We start from the raw sequence: 22045 nt of genomic DNA, 5'->3' as shown, positions 1-22045 counted from the left end.
GGGTGGAGAGACTCAAAGAGTGAGCAGCCCCCTATACACTTATGCTATGTATAAGGTATACAAGTCAGTGGGCGCCTAGACTCTGGGCGGCTGGGCAAGGCATAGGCGCCTATACCCCAACATATGATACTTCAAAAAACTGCATTGCAAAGAGCAAATGAAACAATTACACCTTCAACAGATAATGACCCAGACATGTACCACCATCGAGTAAAGTCACTAGCCATATTGAAGGAGTTAGCTGCTGTTAATGACTCAGAACTCACAACGGAACATTTAAATATATACAACAAATTATTGAATGCCAAGAATAGCTTGCATGTCGTCATGGGGACACCAGGGAGCAGAAAAACACATCTTATCAGATATTTGACATATGAGTATGTCAGAAGAAACATGAGTGTCATACTTGCTGCATCGACTGGAGTTGCAGCAACAAGACTTAGTAGCATTAGATTTACAGTCCATTATCAATTCAAGATACCAACAAGGAATCAACAGTATCCCCTCTCTATTCACGAAACCGACGAATGATATTTGGATATAACAGGAGCAGATATTATAATCATAGACGAGCTGTCTATGTTAACACGGACCACTTTTGATCTTATCATAAGACAGATTGTCAACGTAACAAGCGGTACATTGACAGATCCCTTCAACAACAAATGTATTCTCTTGCTTGGTGATCTTGCACAGTTGCCCCCAGTTTGTAATCACACACGGGACCTTTGTGAAGCATGCCATATCACAAGCTCGGTGCACTGGCTGCATGCAACTTTCTACAAGATGTCATGCTCCATACGACATGCAACAGACCCTGAACTCCTCCACTTCTTGACCATTATTCATGAAAGAAGACCAACCACAGATGAGATCAATTGTACCTTGGGAGCATGCATTATAGATGAATCACATGTTCATGAATACATCAACGACTCCACTACAATAATTTGCACTCATAGATCAGACGTCCAACACTACAACAACCTTGCCTTGAATAAGTTGTACAATCCAACTGACGTTACAAAAGTTGACTTGAAGACGAACGCGGGTAACATAAATGTACTTCAGCAATGGCTCCTAGACCCTAAGTTCAACGAGCTGGACTCGATCGCAATTGGGGCTCGTTGCATGATCACTAAAAACATCGACTTAACAATTGGTGCAGCAAGTAGTGCAACATGTACTGATGATGCCATAATGCATAACAACGAAGGTCAACTTATATGTATTGTTGTTCTCATTCATTGTATCGGTAAAAAGATGGCACTTCGCCGAGCAAAGCATAAACGAACTGCAGTCAATGGCACATGGTTTCACAAATCCACATTCCCCTTGACACTTGCATACGCCATGACTAGACACAAGGCATAGGGTGCAACAATTTCTACCAAAGTTCTTCTTATCTTCAGAGATGCATTTGCACCGGGGCTTGCATACGTCATGTTATCGCGAATCACAGATCATCAAAATCTTCGAATTCTCAATCTATCGACTCCTAATATATTTCGCCCTGTTCCACTTCATATTATATAGGAAAGTTTTGGTGGCTAGTTGATCATGTACTCTAATAGTTCATAAAGTCTTCATATGACTTTGTTTTCCAGCATTTGTGCAACAAATAATCTATAAATATATAACTGATGTCTCAAGAGTTCTTCCATGTTGATCTTTCAAAACTGTCATTAACTTGCACTCCACCCTTTGTAGCATTATCTTGCGCTCTATTTTCGTCTCGATTCTTATGAACACTTTCTCAGCGCTTCTGCACAAATCTACTATTGGTTTTTTCAGTATGAACTCTAACCATGTCACCATTGTAGGCAACATAGATAACAAAGAGAATAAAATGAGCAATTCAAAGGTATACTGCTCTATAAAACATATCACATTATGTTCCTCCAATGCACACAAAATACTGATCGCATTTGTATAGCCTTGCAGAGACTTGTTACCCTTTTCAAGCAAAACATTGCCTCAAAGAAAAACCCCCAAATCGAACCACGTCAGTATCCAACAGAGAGGCAAATACACCTGCTTAACCTGGCAGGTTGTCGCCCGAACACTTACATCAAGGGTTTTGCAAACTATGCTAAATTGCGATTGTTAATAGACAGATCCGTAAAGCAGCTCGAACAAAACAAAAGCATGGGTATCAAAAGAGCAACAGGTTAGCTCTACACACATGCAATTTTATCTTTTACTTCTTTTCATTGCTTTGCTGTCTACAAGAAACAGTAAAAAAACATGCTTTTTTACAAGGAAAAAAAATTGTTTGTCCCTTCTAATACTCCTTTTTTCAAGGTCTAATGAAAGAGATCATTTGCAAACTATCTATAGAGATTGACGTGCCCCAGGATCTCATGACAGTCGAGGACGGTAATCGTTTGCTTCAATTGAAGACACCAATAAAGCCCTACATTCTTGAGATGTTGCACTATGGCTACAATGTCGCGCTCGAGGACCCCTTAGATACAACGAACAATGACGCAAGTGAGATCTTCGTAAGCTTCAAGAGACAGTGCAATGATGAGCCACCATCAATTACATACCAAAAGCTGACATGGCAACACAACAAGGATGTTTACAAAGCACACTTTGGAAGTGACTATCCGTACGCTTTCATCAACATCGACAACCCACCCACAGGTGACACCACCATGAAAAAAATTCAAGAAATATCCCGCTCAATTATATAGTCTAATATTCTCAAGTTTCAGCATGCAATCTTGCAGTAATCCCGTTTCTTTCTTTCCTGCTTTTGCTGTGCTGAACATGACAACAAGACTCAAGTTCTACTTCTCGAGCACGGCATTCAACCGAGCAAAAAACAATGGATATTGAATACACCGTCGACTCCATCACATGCCGCCAAAACGGACGAAAGTACATAGGTGTCACAAACAATTTTGAAAGGCGAAAGGCAGAGCACACTCGACAACCACCTTCAAAAATGCGATCTGAAGTTATTCGCTACCAACCATTCGAAGAAAAATTTATTTTTGACATACTTTCCGTCGCCAAGAATTTATATGTAGCACGTATACTAGAAAAAATATTCATTGGTACACATAGTAGTACAAGTTTGTTTGGATATAATATTCTACGAGCTCATCCCCCTCATTGCAAGAAATACATGTTCTTGAAACAAAACAGAAAGATCTAAATTATCTTGTCACTGTCGTGCATGTCTCAATGAAATCTGATTTCCTCTCTTCTAACACAACATCCCTTTTCTCTCTTTTTCCTCAATTATTGTGCACAAAAACCATTCACAAAATTCCTATCAAGTAATCTTGTTCATTCATTATTTAAAAAGTCATATGAATCTCAATTTTGGATCCTCTCATTTAAACAAAAAAAAAAAAAACCAAACACCGATTGCTCTCTCTTTCCTCAATTATTGTTCCCATAACACATTTGCAAAATTCACAACAAATACATTGGTTTTTTCATCACAAAAAAAACCGTAGCATTTCTCAAATGTATATATGCTTTGTGAACAGTGTTGCTTCTTCCTTTAGATGTTAAATGTCAATCTTCATATGTGCTATTGTATTCTATAGATGTTATATAGCAAGGCCCACCAAGCAAGACTAGTTGTGTTTGAGAGAGAGACCTCCAGATATGAGGCAGAAGCGTTTTGGACGAGGGAAGTAGTGTAGCGAATAACCCGTACACACTTGTCTTTACCCTATCTAATTGCGGATATGGGGTTGTCGATTAGCTTAACTTGCAAACAATAACAAATTAAGCACCATATCAAAAGATTGTTAGTATTGTTTACGTGAGGCACATGAGCTGGCATGGCCTTCAAGATGATACCAATGTTATGCCACCTAGTTGCCACATTAATCCCTACCATGCCTCATTTTGGCACATTATTGTTGGGTATGAGCCTCAATCTATAAGAACTCTCTCTAGCCATGTGGAGTTCTTTGTTTTAATAACTCATGTGATAGCCCATAGGCACAAGTAAAGCCATGTCTTGAAGTCCACTTGAGATCGATGAAGGTTGGTGATGTACCCTGACAAAACAACCCATGGTGTATCCAATTATGTCCCCTCCTTTTAATGCAATCAACCATTCTCAATTTCATTATGATTGCTATACTCGTTTTATCCAAGAAGTGGTATCAAACCTTTTTGGTATGAGGTATCTTGAAGCTATTGGTGTTGTCACATAGCAAGGACCTTTTTCAACAGTCCCACATGGATTTATTGGTGCTTTCTCACACAAGATTTTTCACATGTATTGCAGACCCTACATATGGGAAACCACACTAAATTCTTTGAAAGATCTTTAGATTGGTAGCTTACAAAAATTTCTTCCATAAATAGCAATGTGAAGGTTCACTTTGGCATTTTAAATCAAAATTGGAAAAGAAAGTAGCGAGGCTTTTGAATGAAAGACCCAATTACAAATCAAGAAAAAACAAAAACAAAAAGCGGAGAAAGTTATCAAGCCCTTAATGAAGGGGACCCATTTACAAACTAGAAAAAAGCATTGAAAATTTTGTACTTCTTTTCTGTTTTTCTCTAGGGCATCTTTTAACATGCCAATAACACTCGAAGAAACGATCATCACAAACACTAAACATGGAGGTGCAATTGTTTACTATGACTTGACAAACCATCAAAGCTTCCACTCGGTGGACACATTGTCAAATCGTACTTTTTATGTTCTTTGTCTATGTACGTACTAGAACAGACCAATGCCATGTGTGTGTGTGTGTGGAAATTGGTTCCATCCAGCTTCTTGATATTGTAAAGAGCAGTGTCCTGTGATCCAGCCATAGCTACGCTTCACAGTAGTTTACTTTCGTGGGAAAAATTCGGCAGAGTTTCCCTTGTAAACTGACATCTAAACCAATATCAACCTGTGAAATGAACCAAGAAAGCTTTAGATTCTGCATAAATTTCGGCAGAGTCTCCTTTGTAAAATGGCTCTGGTGTACTAAAAAAACAGACAAAAAAACAGCTCAAAAAACCTCTGTCTCTCTAACACTGTAAGTTGTGGGTAAACCTGTCCTGCACCTGTACTGTCTCTCACTGTCCTGTCACTGTCCTGTAAGCATAGACTACGACAATGCCTCAACGGCAGTAAAGCAAAGATGCAATCCCAACTGTCTAACTCACAATCAATACATCCTAGCTGCCTATCTAAGGGTGCTCGAGGGATCGCTCCAAGACCTGTATCACCGAAAGGATCTCAACATTCGAGAATCTCCTAGCTCAATAAAACCTCACTCGACCCTCAACAAAGGCTGCAGTAAATCTGACAGTACATAGACTTCCCACAAAGTCATACATCCACAAATTTCCCACTATATGCTGTAACCGCTGCGGCGGTTGTTTGCTGCGTGACTCACAGCAAGCAAACCCTCAACAGACATACATCATCTCTGACAATACATCCCATGTGGAAGTACCTGCAATGTCAGGATTAAATCTGGAATATCAAGCAGCAAACACAAGCTACCTGATGAACTAGTGAACATCGCCTACAATCTGTGTGTAGATGCGCCCGTGTCGTATGTGACACGCCTCCAAGAACTGTGAGCTGTCCTTCGATGTGTAGACATCCACAAATCAACACTCTAGGAGTGCCGATATCCTCAGTACCTGCAGTCGTAGGCCGAATACCCCAAATTTGTAGAGTCGGATCTGCACCCGCTGAGACCACGTAGTCAAAAATGGCCTGCGCAGAACTTTGTCGAAGCCGAACGGTGGTCGAGATGACCTCAGAATGAAATTTGGGGCTGTGTCTTTGCCTGTCGAATTTCACTCCAATCTGAGCTGATGACTCTAGCCTCCTGCAGTGCTGCCCCGAGCCTCGATCTGAGCTCTAATACCAGTTGAAGGAGTACGAGCAGAAGTACAACGCGAGAGAGAGTGCGAGAAGAAGAGCACGACGATATGGTGAACTCGCTCTACTGTAATGTGTAGAGCATAGTGAGTTCTTATCAGGTTTTTACAAAAGAATATGTGTACATACCTGGCGGCCCGTACACTTACCTGGGCGACCACATTGGGCTTTATACCCCAACAGTAACCAATGTGAAGACAATGTGCAATCCGATATGCAATCCGTAGACATAAGATCGTCTGAAGACAAGCTAGATGTAAATGTGACATCGTCGTCACAAGCATACCCAGTAACCACCGTACTGATCTCACTAGCATATGTCTTGCCCAAATCTGCATCACCCATCTGTCGCCTCCGTTGTCTCAAACGCCTAAAACATCGACGCCTAATGTGCCCTCTATGTCCACAATGCCAACATGTCAAGTCTCTATGCCGTCGAGACTTGCGTGTGGGACCAATCTCTCCCATGGACATAGAAGTGGGACTAGACTCCCCTGTAGACATGGATGTCGCGTACATAGCATGCAAACTCTGCCATAAAGCATGAGTTGTAGTCTCCCTCGAGACCTGCCAGTAAACAGACTCAACCAGATGCAAATGAATCGTAGACATGGCTAACTCATCAAGATCCTGCCAATCATCATCACGCATAGACTTGGGCTTCATCGATAAACCACGCAAGGGTTTATCCTGCCCCAAATCCGTCAATGCAACAAGATTATGCTCCTTCCAAGCAACAAAATCTGCACCATCAAACTGTGTCAGACCAGAACGCTGGAAGTCAAATAAAAAATCAGCCATAATGCTCGCAAAAGAGCAACCAACAATGAGTAGCAAATGTCAACCAAATCAGCCCTAAACTGGCTCGTATCGCATCAAAAAAAGTCTGCAAATATGGCTCAAAATCTGATGCAAAATTGCACCAATAACCGTGCAAAACCTTGCACAAAATCACAAGTCAATATGACTCGAATCTGGCTACCTAGCTCGTAGCCACACAAGCATACATCACAATATTCACTCCTGTGAGTGTGCCAAGATAACTGTACGCCTGTCAAACCGTGAGCTAATCACCAAGCCCACACTGTGCGGTGTCGATGCATACACACTCACAAATCTCCCACCTGCAGAACACCGCACGCAAATGCTGAGTGCAACCCGCAATCTCTACCTAGTTCGCATAAATGATGCGCATAAAACTCCTGGGAAATTTTCGCCAAAGTTTCAACGTACAATGGCTATCAACACAAATTAACCATTGTCCTACAAGCTCAATACAATGAGGAATCAATGCACATCAAACTACACTCAACATACATGCATAAGCTCTGCAAATATGTGTCCAGCAAATACTCACAAAGAGTACCACAGGTGACCATACATGTCATCCACAACCAACCTCTACACTTGCTCACAAGATCTACTGCTCACCACATAAGCATACATAGAGCATTACCCGCTCAAAGACCATGTATGCAAGCCACAACACTGCAGAAGAACCACTCAACTGCAACTGGCAACACATGTGGGAGTACTAGACTCAACCTCTACCTGGAAGTCAAACCTGATCTTGTAACACCTCATATGTGTTTGCTACCTGCAGTGTGCAAGGGTAAGCTGTCTGTAGCAAAGAAAACAACAGAGCCTAAAATTGTCCTGAAAAACAGTCTCTGTGTTTTTAATTTCAGACCCACGTGCACTCCGAATCAGAAAACAATTTCTTTACAAAGTCGTAGAGCTTGAAGCCAGATCCGTTTTGAACCAAAAAGTTTTGGAATCAGAGTAGTGTAGCTCAAGTTATGAGCAAAACAGTAGACTGCTGTCAAACTGCCAAACCGAACGACTTTCTTCTGTGCTTCTTTGAGCTCATAGAAAGGCTCAAACTCACTTCCCACCATGATGCTTGAGCTGAATGCATCAATATTACAATGCTTCCATGTCTATGGAAGCTCCAAGCTCCAATCTGTCGTCGTCGATGTAGACGTTGCAAAGCTTGCCGAGAAGAGGGAAGATGTTGTACACAGTGGGCTGATCTGTAGAGGAATTGTGGACTGATCTGTGAGCACTAGGAAACTCCTGAGAGCTCTCCTGCAAGCCTTTGGATGGCTGTCCACAAGCCTCCTCTATTTCTTTGCTCAGATCTATGACCTCTCCGCCATAGCCGACGAGTTCATCGCGAAGCCGTCCATCTACGCTCTCACACCTGTCGCTCTGATACCAATTGAAGGGGATCGAGGATCACCACAGACGGAGAGTGAGAGAGAGAAGGAGACGCGACATACAAATATGGGTGGGGAGACTCAAAGAGTGAGCAGCCCCCTATACACTTATGCTATGTATAAGGTATACAAGTCGGTGGGCGCCCAGACTCTGGGCGGCGGGGCAAGGCACATGTGCCTATACCCCAACATATGATACTTCAGAAAACTACATTGCGAAGAGCAAATGAAACAATTACACCTTCAACAGATAATGACCCAGAGATGTACCACCATCGAGTAAAGTCACTAGCCATATTGAAGGAGTTCGCTACTGTCAATGACTCAGAACTCACAACGGAACATTTAAATATATACAACAAATTATTGAATGCCAAGAATAGCTTGCATGTCGTCATGGGGACACCACGGAGCAGAAAAACACATCTTATCAGATATTTGACATATGAGTATGTCAAACGAAACATGAGTGTCATACTTGCTGCATCGACCGGAGTTGCAGCAACAAGACTTAGCAGCATTGGATTTACAGTCCATTATCAATTCAAGATACCAACAAGGAATCAACAGTATCCCCTCTCTATTCACGAAACCGACGAATGATATTTGGATATAACAGGAGCAGATATTATAATCATAGACGAGCTGTCTACGTTAACACGAACCACTTTTGATCTTATCATAAGACAGATTGTCAACGTAACAAGCGGTACATTGACAGATCCCTTCAACAACAAATGTATTCTCTTGCTTGGTGATCTTACACAGTTGCCCCCAGTTTGTAATCACGCACGGGACCTTTGTGAAGCATGCCATATCACAAGCTCGGTGCACTGGCTGCATGCAACTTTCTACAAGATGTCATGCTCCATACGACATGCAACAGACCCTGAACTCCTCCACTTCGTGACCATTATTCGTGAAAGAAGACCAACCACAGATGAGATCAATTGTACCTTGGGAGCATGCATTATAGATGAATCACATGTTCATGAATACATCAACGACTCCACTACAATAATTTGCACTCATAGATCAGACGTCCAACACTACAACAACCTTGCCTTGAATAAGTTGTACAATCAAACTGACATTACAAAAGTTGACTTGAAGACGAACGCGGGTAACATAAATGTACTTCAGTAATGGCTCCTAGACCCTAAGTTCAACGAGCTGGACTCGATTGGAATTGGGGCTCGTTGCATGATCACTAAAAACATCGACCTAACAATTGGTGCAGTAAATAGTGCAACATGTACTGTTGATGCCATAACGCATAACAACGAAGGTCAACTTATATGTATCGTTGTTCTCATTCATTGTATCGGTAAAAAGATGGCACTTCGTCGAGCAAAGCATAAACGAACTGCAGTCAATGGCACGTGGTTTCACAAATCCACATTCCCCTTGACACTTGCATACGCCATGACTGGACACAAGGCATAGGGTGCAACAATTTCTACCAAAGTTCTTCTTATCTTCAGAGATGCATTTGCACCGGGGCTTCCATACGTCATGTTATTGCGAATCACAAATCGTCAAAATCTTCGAATTCTCAATCTACCGACTCCTAATATATTTCGCCCTGTTCCACTTCATATTATATAGGAAAGTTTTGGTGGCTAGTTGATCATGTACTCTAATAGTTCATAAAGTCTTCATATGACTTTGTTTTCTAGTATTTGTGCAACAAATAATCTATAAATATATAACTGATGTCTCAAGAGTTCTTCCATGTTGATCTTTCGAAACCGGCATTAACTTGCACTCCACCCTTTGTAGCATTATCTTGCGCTCTATTTTCGTCTCGATTCTTATGAACACTTTCTCAGCGGTTCTGCACAATTCTACTATTGGTTTTTTCAGTATGAACTCTAACCATGTCACCATTGCAGGCAACATAGATAACAAAGAGAATAAAATGAGCAATTCAAAGGTATACTGCTCTATAAAACATATCACATTATGTTCCTCCAATGCACACAAAATATTGATCGCATTTGTATAGCCTTGCAGAGACTTGTTACCCTTTTCAAGCAAAACATTGCCTCAAAGAAAAACCCCCAAATCGAACCACGTCAGTATCCAACAGAGAGGCAAATACACCTGCTTAACCTGGCAGGTTGTCGCCCGAACACTTACATCAAGGGTTTTGCAAACTATGCTAAATTGCGATTGTTAATAGACAGATCCGTAAAGCAGCTCGAACAAAACAAGAGCATGGGTATCAAAAGAGCAACAGGTTAGCTCTACACACATGCAAGTTTATCTTTTACTTATTTTCATTGCTTTGCTGTCTACAAGAAACAGTAAAAAAACATGCTTTTTTACAAGGAAAAAAAATTGTTTGTCCCTTCTAATACTCCTTTTTTCAAGGTCTAATGAAAGAGATCATTTGCAAACTATCTATAGAGATTGACGTGCCCCAGGATCTCATGACAGTCGAGGACGGTAATCGTTTGCTTCAATTGAAGACACCAATAAAGCCCTACATTCTTGAGATGTTGCACTATGGCTACGATGTCGTGCTCGAGGACCTCTTAGATACAACGAACAATGACGCAAGTGAGATCTTCGTAAGCTTCAAGAGACAGTGCAATGATGAGCCACCATCAATTACGTACCAAAAGCTGGCAACACAACAAGGATGTTTACAAAGCATGCTTTGGAAGTGACTATCCGTACGCTTTCATCAACATCGACAACCCACCCACAGGTGACACCACCATGAAAAAATTTCAAGAAATACCCCGCTCGATTATATAGTCTAATATTCTCAAGTTTCAGCATGCAATCTTGCAGTAATCCTGTTTCTTTCTTTCTTGCTTTTGCTGTGCAGAACAGGACAACAAGACTCAAGTTCTACTTCTTGAGCACGACAATCAACCGAGCAAAAAACAAGGGACATTGAATACACCTTCTACTCCATCACATGCCGCCAAAACGGACGAAAGTACATAGGTGTCACAAACAATTTTGAAAGACGAAAGACAGAGCACACTCGACAACCACCTTCAAAAATGCGATCCGAAGTTATTCGCTACTAGCCATTCAAAGAAAACTTTATTTTTGACATACTTTCCGTCTCCAAGAATTTACATGTAGCACGTATGCTAGAAAGAATATTCATCGGTACACATAGTAGTACAAGCTTGTTTGGATATAATTTTCTACGAGCTCATCCCCCTCACTGCAAGAAATACATGTTCTTAAAACAAAACAGAAAGATCTAAATTATCCTTGTCACTGTCGTGCATGTCTCAATGAAATCTGATTTCCTCTCTTCTAACACAACATCTCTTTTCTCTCTTTTTCCTCAATTATTGTGCACAAAAACCATTCGCAAAATTCCTTTCAAGTAATCTTGTTCATTCATTATTTAAAAAGTCATATGAATCTCAATTTTGGATCCTCTCATTTATTTAAACTAAAAAAAAAACCAAACACCGATTGCTCTCTCTTTCCTCAATTATTGTTCCCATAACACATTTGCAAAATTCACAACAAATACATTGGTTTTTTCATCACAAAAAAAAAACGTAGCATTTCTTAAATGTATATATGCTTTTCACACAGTGCTGCTTCTTCCTTTAGATGTTAAATGTCAATCTTCATATGTGCTATTGTATTCTATAGATGTTATATAGCAAGGCCCACCAAGCAAGACTAGTTGTGTTTGATAGAGAGACCTCTAGATATGTGGCAGAAGCGTTTTGGACGAGGGAAGTAGTGTAGCAAATAACCCGTACACACCTGTCTTTACCCTATCTAATTGCGGATATCGGGTTGTCGATTAGCTTAACTTGCAAACAATAACAAATTAAGCACCATATCAAAAGATTGTTAGTATTGTTTACGTGAGGCACATGAGCTGGCATGGCCTTCAAGATGATACGAATGTTATGCCACCTAGTTGCCACATTAATCCCTACCATGCCTCATTTTGGCACATTATTGTTGGGTATGAGCCTCAATCTATAAGAACTCTCTCTAGCCATGTGGAGTTCTTTGTTTTAATAACTCATGTGATAGCCCATAGGCACAAGTAAAGCCATGTCTTGAAGTCCACTTGAGATCGATGAAGGTTGGTGATGTACCCTGACAAAACAACCCATGGTGATCCAATTATGTCCCCTCCTTTTAATGCAATCAACCATTGTCAATTTCATTATGATTGCTATACTCGTTTTATCCAAGAAGTGGTATCAAACCTTTTTGGTATGAGGTATCTTGAAGCTATTGGTGTTGTCACATAGCAAGGACCTTTTTCACCAGTCCCACATGGCTTTATTGGTGCTTTCTCACACAAGATTTTTCACATGTATTGCAGACCCTACATATGGGAAACCACATAAAATTCTTTGAAAGATCTTTAGATTGGTAGCTTCAAAGATTGACTCTAGAGGAACCTTGCCTCTAAAAGTAGATATTATACAAAAATTTCTTCCATAAATAGCAAGGTGAAGGTTCACTTTGGCATTTTAAATCAAAATTGGAAAAGAAAGTAGCGAGGCTTTTGAATGAAAGACCCAATTACAAATCAAGAAAAAACAAAAACAAAAAGCGGAGAAAGTTATGAAGCCCTTAATGAAGGGGACCCATTTACAAACTGGAAAAAAGCATTGAAAATTTTGTACTTCTTTTCTGTTGTTCTCTAGGGCATCTTTTAACATGCCAATAACACTCGAAGAAACGATCATCACAAACACTAAACATGGAGGTGCAATTGTTTACTATGACTTGACAAACCATCAAAGCTTCCACTCGGTGGACACATTGTCAAATCGTACTTTTTTATGTTCTTTGTCTATGTACGTCTCACTATGGGGAAGGAAAGATCATTATGATCTAAAAAGAGAAAAAATATTTATTGAGGATAGTTTTGTATAGATGAGACACTCCTTACCCATGAAGCTTTCATTTCTTTGTCATCTTGTTCCTCTTCTTGGGAACAGTCTTGCGACCAAAAACTAATTTTAGTGACCCTCCTTATGAGGAAAATCCATCTTTATTCTTTAGCCCTCCTCTCTCCCCTTGTGTACTAAAGACCCATCGTCAATGCAAAAGTTTTTCCATCCTAGTAGTTTCGCTCGTGAACAATAGAACTCTGTGTAGATTCTACTATCTAACTCTCATCAGAGTGAAATGGATCCATTGTTCTTATGTGACTTCATATCTTAGTGTAGGATAGATCGTGCTTGCAATTCTCACGAAGTGAGACCAAGAAATCACTTTCATTTTTGTGGAAAGAGTATTTATCTCTTAGTAGCATGTTGCTTAAACTGTTGGCTTCTACTTTGTAGCGATTGTGGGATGATACCGTAAAGTACAATCATATTGTTAAAGGATATGTGCCCAACAAGCCTTACAACCCTTCAAATCATGTTGGGTTGTAAACCATTTAATGCTCTCGTGGTCAAACACAATCTCAAACTCTGCTCCATGCCAATAATGCCGCCACTTTTGAAGGGCATGTATAATGGCATACAACTCTCATTCGTAGGAAAAATAATTCTATTGAGTATTATCTAATTTCTTACTTTCAAAGAAAATAGTTCTACCTTCCTGAAGAAGAAAACCACCAATCATCATATTACTAGCATCAATCTTCCATACAAAGGGGTTGGTTGAATACACGATGGACAAGCTAGGAGTAGTAGCTACAATTATCTAATTTTGTCAAAATTACTATGTTGCTCTGTTTGCCAGAGATATAATAGACATTGTGCTAGGACAAGAATAGGACCAAGGGTAGGACATGGGTCCCAAGCACAGCTTGCTAGGGGTCTAAGGGTAGGACCACCAAGAATAGGACCAAGGGTAGGACATGGGTCCCAAGCACAGCTTGCTAGGCAAGCTAAGTTGAAGGGTCTCCTAAAGATAAGAGGTCTATACAAGGAGGCGGTTGGGTGCAGAAGATCATGTAGAGTTTCCCTTGTCCTCTTAGTGGTGTATTGAGTTCCCCTTGTCCTCTTAGGATTTAAATCACATGTTTTCTATTTTTAAAATATCTTCGTATAGAAGTTAAGTCAAGAGGTCTATAAGAAGAGGTCTCCTAAAGATAATTCAAGAGGTCTATAAGAGAAGGTGGTTGGGTGGAGAAGAGAATGCAGAGTTTACCTTGTTCTCTCAGTGGTATATAGAGTTCCCCTTATCCTCGTAGTATTTTAAATCACATGTTTTCTATTTTTAGAATATCTCCGTATAGAAGTTGATATCTAAAGATTTTACCTGTTGGCCTTACTAGAAAATTGTGGTCTCTAACTTTGTCGAAAACAGTCTTCTGAAAGTTTAAATTGATATTGATCTATTCTGTGTATGTTGCACAAGTGGTCAAAAAACACAATTTTGGCCCTTCATAGTTCTGACAGAGAAGATCAAAGTTGCCATAGTGCATGCAAAGCCATGTAAGAGCTCTTAAGTTCAAGGAACGAGGTCGCCCAAAGGAGCAAGGCCATGCAAATCCATGCATAGAGGAGAAGGTTGGAGTTGAGGAGCTATGGCCATGCAAAGCCCATATCAAGGTACGATGAGCAAGGTGAAGAAAGGCATGTAAGGCATTATGCAAAGCGTTGTTCGAGCTTCAAGGAGCAAGGCTCCATACACGGATGGTGCAAAGAAAGTTTAAAAAGGTCTTTGCCACCATTTTGGCATAGTTTTAGAGACGTCATATGAAGAGCAAGGGCAAGTAAAACCTCATTTCTTAGAGCCCTTTTTTTTTTTTCATTTGGCAAAGTTACAAAGATTGTAGATGTGAAGCTTTGAAAGGCTTTGCAGGCACAAACTGACTAAGGTTTTGAAGGAAGATTGTGACTTCGTAGACATGTGATTCTTCGTGGTAGGAAATTTCTTGCATTTGCAAAGAAGGGAGGTGAAAATCTTATTCATTGGTTATGCTTATGGCTCGGGCAATTGAAAAGAGGCGACTCCGCTTATCATAAGCATAGATTTTATTTGCATGTTTTTATCTTCCTCTCTGTCAAGGACAACGTTGTGTATTTCCTTCGAGCATCATAGCTCCAAGGTGTATTTTCCTACAATTCAGATATGCAATGTTTGTAGGTTGATAGTCCAATTTTTCTCGACATTTTTCATGATTGTTGGTTCTCAATCATGATCGGTTATGCAAAACTACTATGAGTTTTTGTGGCATACTTTTATTTTCACTTGGTTTCAAGTATTGCAAACCAGTTTGGATGGGACACAATCATTAGATTTCGTATGGCAACATGTTAAGAAGATTGTACCACATGGTTTTAAATGTCAATTGTCCAAAGTTCAAGATTAGAATTTGTGAGTATGACTCAAGCATAAATTGTTGTTTTCTTTCAAAAACAATTCTCTATAGTTTAAGTAACTAGTATGCTATGGCATGGTCAACAATGACAAAGTTAACAAGGATAGTGTAGTCTTCCAATTTACACATAGTTTTGCATATATTCCTTCTATTATGAAAAGCCCTATGAACGATTGGTTAGGTTCACTTTTGCTGGCATTATTTTCTTTCCAATGAATGACGAGGGGTCGGGCAAGGATTCAATAGTGGCAAGGTCTTCAAGATCTTTGCTAGAATATATAGCAGAGGGCTCGTCATGATTTTTATCAGGTTTTGCAGCAAAGTGCTTCTTTATGCGTGTATTTTTTTGCTGGCATTATTTTCTTTTCAATCAATGACGAGGGGTCATGCAAAAATTCAATAGGGGAAATTTTGATATTTTGATCTTTTTAGAGGATATTTTGATTGCAATCATTCAATTTAGTTTTTTACTATGAGCAGATAGTTCCACCTACGAGTACATGAGTTGATATTTATCAAGTGGATCAATTATAGCAAAACCTTGATGCTCTTAAGAAGAGATTTTTTGTTGATTTTTTTGAGGATGGAAATCTCCTTCAAGGGGGGAGTAATGTCAGGACACGGGTCCTAAGCACAGCTAATTAAGCATGCTAAGTTAAGGGGTCTCCTAAAGATAGGTAAAGAGGCCTATAAGTGGAGGTGGTTGGGTGGAGAAGAGCTTGCAGAGCTCCCCTTGTCCTCCCACCTTGACCCTTGTATTGATCAGTCATAGGTACATCTATCTTGTTATAATTTTTAATGAATTTACAATAATACTCTGCCATACCCAAAAAAAAGTGAAGCGTCTCCAAATTTTTTCGATGAGGTCCTTTTAAAATAGCATTTACTTTCTTGGAATCCATCCTAAGACCATCATTAAAAATAATGTGTCCAATATACTGCACCTTTGACTGCATAAAGACACACTTGCTCTTCTTGGCCTTCAACTTATTTTGTCAAAGCAAGTCAAAACTTTTTGAAATGTGATATATGTTCCTTGTTCTCAATTGTATCTTGATTCTTATCATACTTCTACAACTACACTTTTCTCATGATGAAAGGGTATCCAAATTTTATGTAGTTTAATGAGTCAATTTTAGTTTTCTTGCAAGAAGAGAAATCTAGGTAAAACACAAACATTATGTGTTGCAATTTAGGATTTTGTGGCTAGTAAGAAAGGCAAAGGTAAGTTTTTTTTTAAAAATTGGTAAGAAAAATATGGGCTACTAGTAAGATTTCCATTGACAACTTGGTTGCAACTGACGCTAGAAAGTTAGAGGACTCAAACTCATAGGAAATTGCAAAAATTAAAACTTGATGAGATGAAGCAAACATTAGAGAACTCCAATTGTAGATGTCTCTCTCTTCCTTTCTTCTTGATTCGGGATCTCATCCAATTGAGGTTATGGGCGTGGAAAGGGTTGTGGTGATAAAGATACGTCAAAACCCCTCACATTGACTTCCTACAATAGCATAGGAAGCAAGCAAAAAAGTTCAAAAGACCATAAAAGCAAGATCTTGAGCACGGGATGGCTGCAAGACATAAAGAAGTGGTTTGGGAGATTGGATGCATTACACTTGCTACATGATGCCTCAATAGACTCTCAAGTGACTAAAGCTTTTCTACAACAACAATGTATTGCGGTTTCAGAGGAGTTTGGTGGGTCATGCTTCATACATTACACCACCCATATTGCCCCCAACTACAAAACCATGTTCTTCACCGCCGAAAGAGGAAATCGTACTCACCCTTTATATGTTTGAGCCTATCCCCTTGTCAGCGATACGCATTATCACAACCATTAGGCTTAGCTCCCACCCCTTTTGATGCAAGATAGGGCGCTGGGGAAATGGAGAAGAGTCGAATAAACTCTGCACATTATACGCACTACAAGGTGGAGATTTTTGAGTACCACACACTACTAGACTGGTTAGCTTTTGCTCACATCCGAACTTGCTTCCCTCACATTTTTAGACATGACTTAGACCTACACACTTTCCTCTCCCTACCGCAATGTGGGCTCTTCATTTCGATTCTCATCACTAAAATCTTGGAGCATCAAGATCACATATCAACCCAATACATAGTACATCACATGTATCTTTGGTCCTGTAGGTCATATTTGACCTTTGAGGATGATAATAAAATCTATGTGTGTGTGTGTGTGTGTGTGGGTGTGTGTGGGGATATTGAGGGCCTATTTGATATAAGGTACCTTGAAACTTTTGGTCCTATCTTTTTTGGAGCTGCATAGCAAGAACATTTCCCACCAGTCCACATTGCTTTATTGGCGCTTCCTCAACGTCTTTTCCAAGAGATTTGAGACACTTCACACCAAATTTTCTGAAAGCTCTTAGACATTGGTAGCTTCAAAGACCAAGTCTAGAGGAACCTCACCTCCAAGAGAAGGTATTATAGAGAAATTACATGTATAAATAATAAGTCTACATGAGCGTCACCTCAAAGAGAAGATATTATAGAGAAATTACTTACATAAATAATAGGACTCAAGGAAAAGATCATCGTAAACAATAAACATGGAGGTACAAGTACCGTTGATCATTATGAGTCTCAAACCAAGCATCAAGTCTTTTGCTTGGTGGACATGTTATCAAATCACACTTTCTTTGTTAATGGGTGTCGTGTATGCACCCTTGTGGGAAGGAATCTCTCTTGTAGAGCATCTCTCTTTGTTATAATAGATGAAGGTTCACAAAACAGTAGGTTGTTTGGTGTGAACTTCAATTTATGAAACCCCCTGTAAGACTCCCATCATATTGACATAACTTGTGTGATAGTCCATAGGAACCATAATAACCCATGTTCCAAATTCCTTCCCATGATGCAAAACCCCATGTCACATACCATGGTGTCACATCTCTTTAAACCCATATAAGAGACTTAGTGCACTGTTTTGCACATCATTCTTGAGTGCTAGCCATGAACATTTCTTTCTTTTATCATGAATTGTATTTCCACCATAATTTAATAATAATCACACTATCACATCGTCAGTGTGACATTGCTTGCTCGCAAAGAGTAATTGTTTTCCTTTGATTTATAAATAGAGAAGCTCCCAAATTTAATTGGATGGTGAACCAAGTACAACAACATACTCTTACTTTTTGTTTCTCTATCCTAGTAAGATCCTTGGTTAATCATGTTTTTGACCAACTCAACTCAGCATAGAGAGAGGAATCTTGAAAAATATGAAAGTATTTTTTTAGAATTCTATTTTGAATAGTACATACATAAAAGTTTGCTCAATCACTTGAATGTATGCTCGTACATAATGCTTTTTGAGAGCCCAACTTAAGTGTGCACAAAAATCTATGTTTCTGAATCTTAATGAGTGATGTGATGTACAATGAGATAAAACACATCAAAGAAGTTTTCAAATACAAAAAGAATACCATGAATGCATCCGAAACGTCAAAAAACCTTAGGATAGCACTTTAAAATGCTGAAATCCGACGTCTCTAGCTCAAGATATGGAATTTTTAAGCCTCGAGGCCTCATGAGGTCAGAACCAAGCGAGTAGAGGCCCTAGAGACCCCTCAGGGGCCTTTATTCGCTTGGTTCTGACTTCTTCTTAGTCTTTAATAGTACCTATCAATCGTTATCCCGTACGATTCATTCAAATTCAAATTGCAAGTAGCTTATGAAAAGGTGATTGATGCGTGTGCGAGTTGCACACGTACAAGTACCAAACTTTATAGGATAGCAACATCGCGTCATAAAAAGGCGTTCGGCGCTTGTGCAAGATGTCACTATCAAGCGCCTTCTTTTTCTAGTGATAGGGATAATTTCATCCAAAAGGTTTTCATGGACATTTTCAAAAATAAGAACAAAGTCTTTTCAACGTAACGTTAGCCTTCTTCCTATTGGCTAAGAAGCATTCTCTCACTAGAGCTAAAAGGCCCGAAAATGAGTCCAACTTTCTTCTAATGAAAGTGCAAGATCGCCATCTTCTTCTCCAAGCTTGTTGAGAAGTGGAGAGCTTACACCAACACTCTTGGCTATGGAATGTAAATCCAACCAAGAGCCATGCTTCAATGCTTAAGCTTTTCATCTTCTTCATCTTCATTACTATGCTATTATGCTACACTAAGCAAGAAGAGTGATGATAAGTGAGGAACTATTTCGCTCCTATATGGACGATTCTTCTTTCTCTTCCTCCCTACCCTCATTCCCCACTAGCTCTCTCCACCTTCAAAGGTGTTTGAGGCCTTGGGACTGAGGCTTGGGATAGTTAATGCTTTTTGCAAAGTTTATGTTAATCTCATGATGCAAGAAGCTTTCCATCTTCATAGCATCACGAAGGTCACAAGGAACACAAAGATTGTACTGTAACAAGTCTCTCTTGATGGGAGAATCTATAATACAAACGTCTTTTGGAGGGGGGACCGGCTCCAAGTAAATCTGGTCCTCAACTATTGTCATGTTCTCTAATACTCTCTCTCTCTTTCAAAATTATTGTTCATGCCAAGTTAATTAAGTACTATGTTCATGTTGCTACCATCAATTAGGTTCACCCTCTATGTTCTCAAAGTAATCTCACAAAAATGCTAGTTCTAATTCTCTTAGTTCCGCTATTCTCAAAGTTGATAGACCACTTCCATTACATTGGTATCAGAGAAATTGGTTTCTCTTTTCTTGCTTAAGAAGAGAGGTCCTTAAGTAGCGTATTAATGGTTGATTTTGTTACTTATATTAGGGTAAGTGGGACTGGGATCTATTATCGGTTTTGTTGAGCCCACAATGTGGGATATGGTGCACACCTCGAGAGATTTGGTCTTGATAATGGGGTCCTTTCAGACTTGCCTACGGCTTTACCATTATTGAGCCATAAAAAGTCCGAAAGGAGCTATCCCTCGGCAATTTTTCTATGTTAGACCCACCCCACTACTCTCTATAATTAACCAATACGAGCCGTGGGTGTAGATACTTAAGTGCTTATTTTCAAAGGCTAAGAGAAGTAGCAACTAAAGTTTTGAGTTGCCTAAGAATACACTAAGTAAACACATAAGTATAATTAGCATGGCTGACAATAACCAAGAGAGTAGAATGAACATTGATAACTTTGATTTTGCACGTGAAGGTGCTAATGATGATGCCCCCATGTTTATCAATTATCTTGTTACTAGGTTGCATCAAGCTATGGGCAACCCTACTTTGCAAGCCGAAGTTACTCAACAACTTTGTGCTTATGGGATTTCCCTTCCTCTCCAAGAGAAGAGAGAGCTTAGGAGGCCTCTTGATGAGAAACCCAAAAGAAGACTCTCTTACATATGAAAGGAGGAATCCAAAGAACAAGAAAGTAATGAACCCCTAAGTTCCTTTGAAGATGTGGCTCCACAAAAACGACGGTCTAGACGATCGCCAACTCCTCCCATGAGGAAACGGTCAACACAAAATCCTTCTCCTCGTCACTCCAAAAGGGAAGTGAGGAAACAAAGGAAGAAAAGGTCAAGAAAGAGGTCACCCTCTTCTCCTTCTGCTTCACCTTTCTCCTCTACTGATGAAAGCTATGGCTATTCTCCTAGAGAATACAAGAGGGGAGGCCATCGCAAATCATACCCTGCATGGCGAAGATCACAAAAGCTCAAGAAGTTCAAAGAGGGAGGAAAGAGTAGCTCTTTTCTCACCTATGATGGCACCTTTGGTGCCAACGACAAAGTATTATTGGCATTCATCCAACAATTTGATACGGCCTTTGGAGACGAGGTCTTCACGTAGTCCTCCAAGCTACGCCATGTAGCTATGCACTTCCAAAAATCGGCTCATCAATGGTGGGCTAGCCTTCGTGGCAAAGGTGAAGCCCCAAAGACATGGAAAACTCTACGAGTTTCCATAATGAAGGAATTTCTTGCAAGCGATGCAAAGGACAAAGTACTTACCAAATGACTCAGTTTGAAGCTTCTCTCACATGAATCTATTCACAAATATGTGGACAAGTTTTGGGATTTACATCTCAAGGTTACTGTCTTCCAAAAGATAGACTTCGTCGAGCAAAAGCAACAATTTTGTGCGGGATTACCTGAAGAAATGGCCAAGTATGTCAACTCCCAATGGCCTAGTTCTATCATCGAAGTAATCCACCACACCATGGTTGCTTCCCGCATCAATTTCCAACAAGGGGCCAAACGGAATGTCAAACCCATGGAAAACAAAGACAAGAATGATGCAAAGGGGAAAACCAATGCTTAAAATTCTTCCCAAGGCACTTCCTACAACAACAACAATAGGTCCAAGGAGACGGGAGTTTACAAAGGTAAAAACAAACTCTCTCATGAAGAGCTTGAAGCTTTTCGCAAGGACCATAAGTGTTTTAAGTATGGGGAGCAAGGACATGGCTATCGTTCTTACCCCAAGAAAAATGCTCGCAATGAGAATCCTAGGGCTTCCACCATAGAAGCTCCAAAAGAGGATGCTCATTGCAAAGGATCATCTCTCTCCTATGCTTGGGGAAAGGTAAGGGAGCATGATGTCTTCATCTTGTTTTGGAGATTCCACCATCGAAGCTCCAAAAGAGGATGCTCATTGCAAAGTATCATCTCTCTCCTATGCTTGGGGAAAGGTAAGGGAGCATGATGCCTTCATCTTGTTTGACCCTG

General features: G+C 40.0%; 2 protein-coding genes and 1 pseudogene across 2 annotated transcripts; all 3 read left to right on the top strand.

Moving 5' to 3' along the window:
* The first annotated feature begins 123 nt into the window (after positions 1-123).
* LOC147435651 (uncharacterized) lies at positions 124-1377 on the top strand. Its single transcript, XM_086487762.1, has 2 exons — positions 124-445; positions 551-1377. Exons 1-2 carry the CDS (start codon positions 124-126, stop codon positions 1375-1377), a joined length of 1149 nt encoding a protein of 382 aa, XP_086343888.1.
* A 370-nt stretch (positions 1378-1747) lies between these two features.
* On the top strand, positions 1748-3169 carry LOC147435650 (uncharacterized). The gene is made up of 5 exons (XM_086487761.1): positions 1748-1867; positions 1948-2012; positions 2166-2173; positions 2308-2652; positions 2781-3169. Exons 1-5 carry the CDS (start codon positions 1748-1750, stop codon positions 3167-3169), a joined length of 927 nt encoding a protein of 308 aa, XP_086343887.1.
* Positions 3170-9907: 6738 nt separating this feature from the next.
* LOC147435649 (uncharacterized) lies at positions 9908-11138 on the top strand (annotated as a pseudogene).
* Positions 11139-22045: the final 10907 nt, after the last annotated feature.

The sequence above is a fragment of the Adiantum capillus-veneris genome, chromosome 18 (assembly GCF_014529385.1).
Source record: "Adiantum capillus-veneris isolate H3 chromosome 18, ASM1452938v2, whole genome shotgun sequence".
NCBI lineage: Eukaryota > Viridiplantae > Streptophyta > Polypodiopsida > Polypodiales > Pteridaceae > Adiantum > Adiantum capillus-veneris.
The sequence above is the reverse complement of the archived record's forward strand: the minus strand, read 5'-3'. Positions and strand labels throughout refer to the sequence as shown.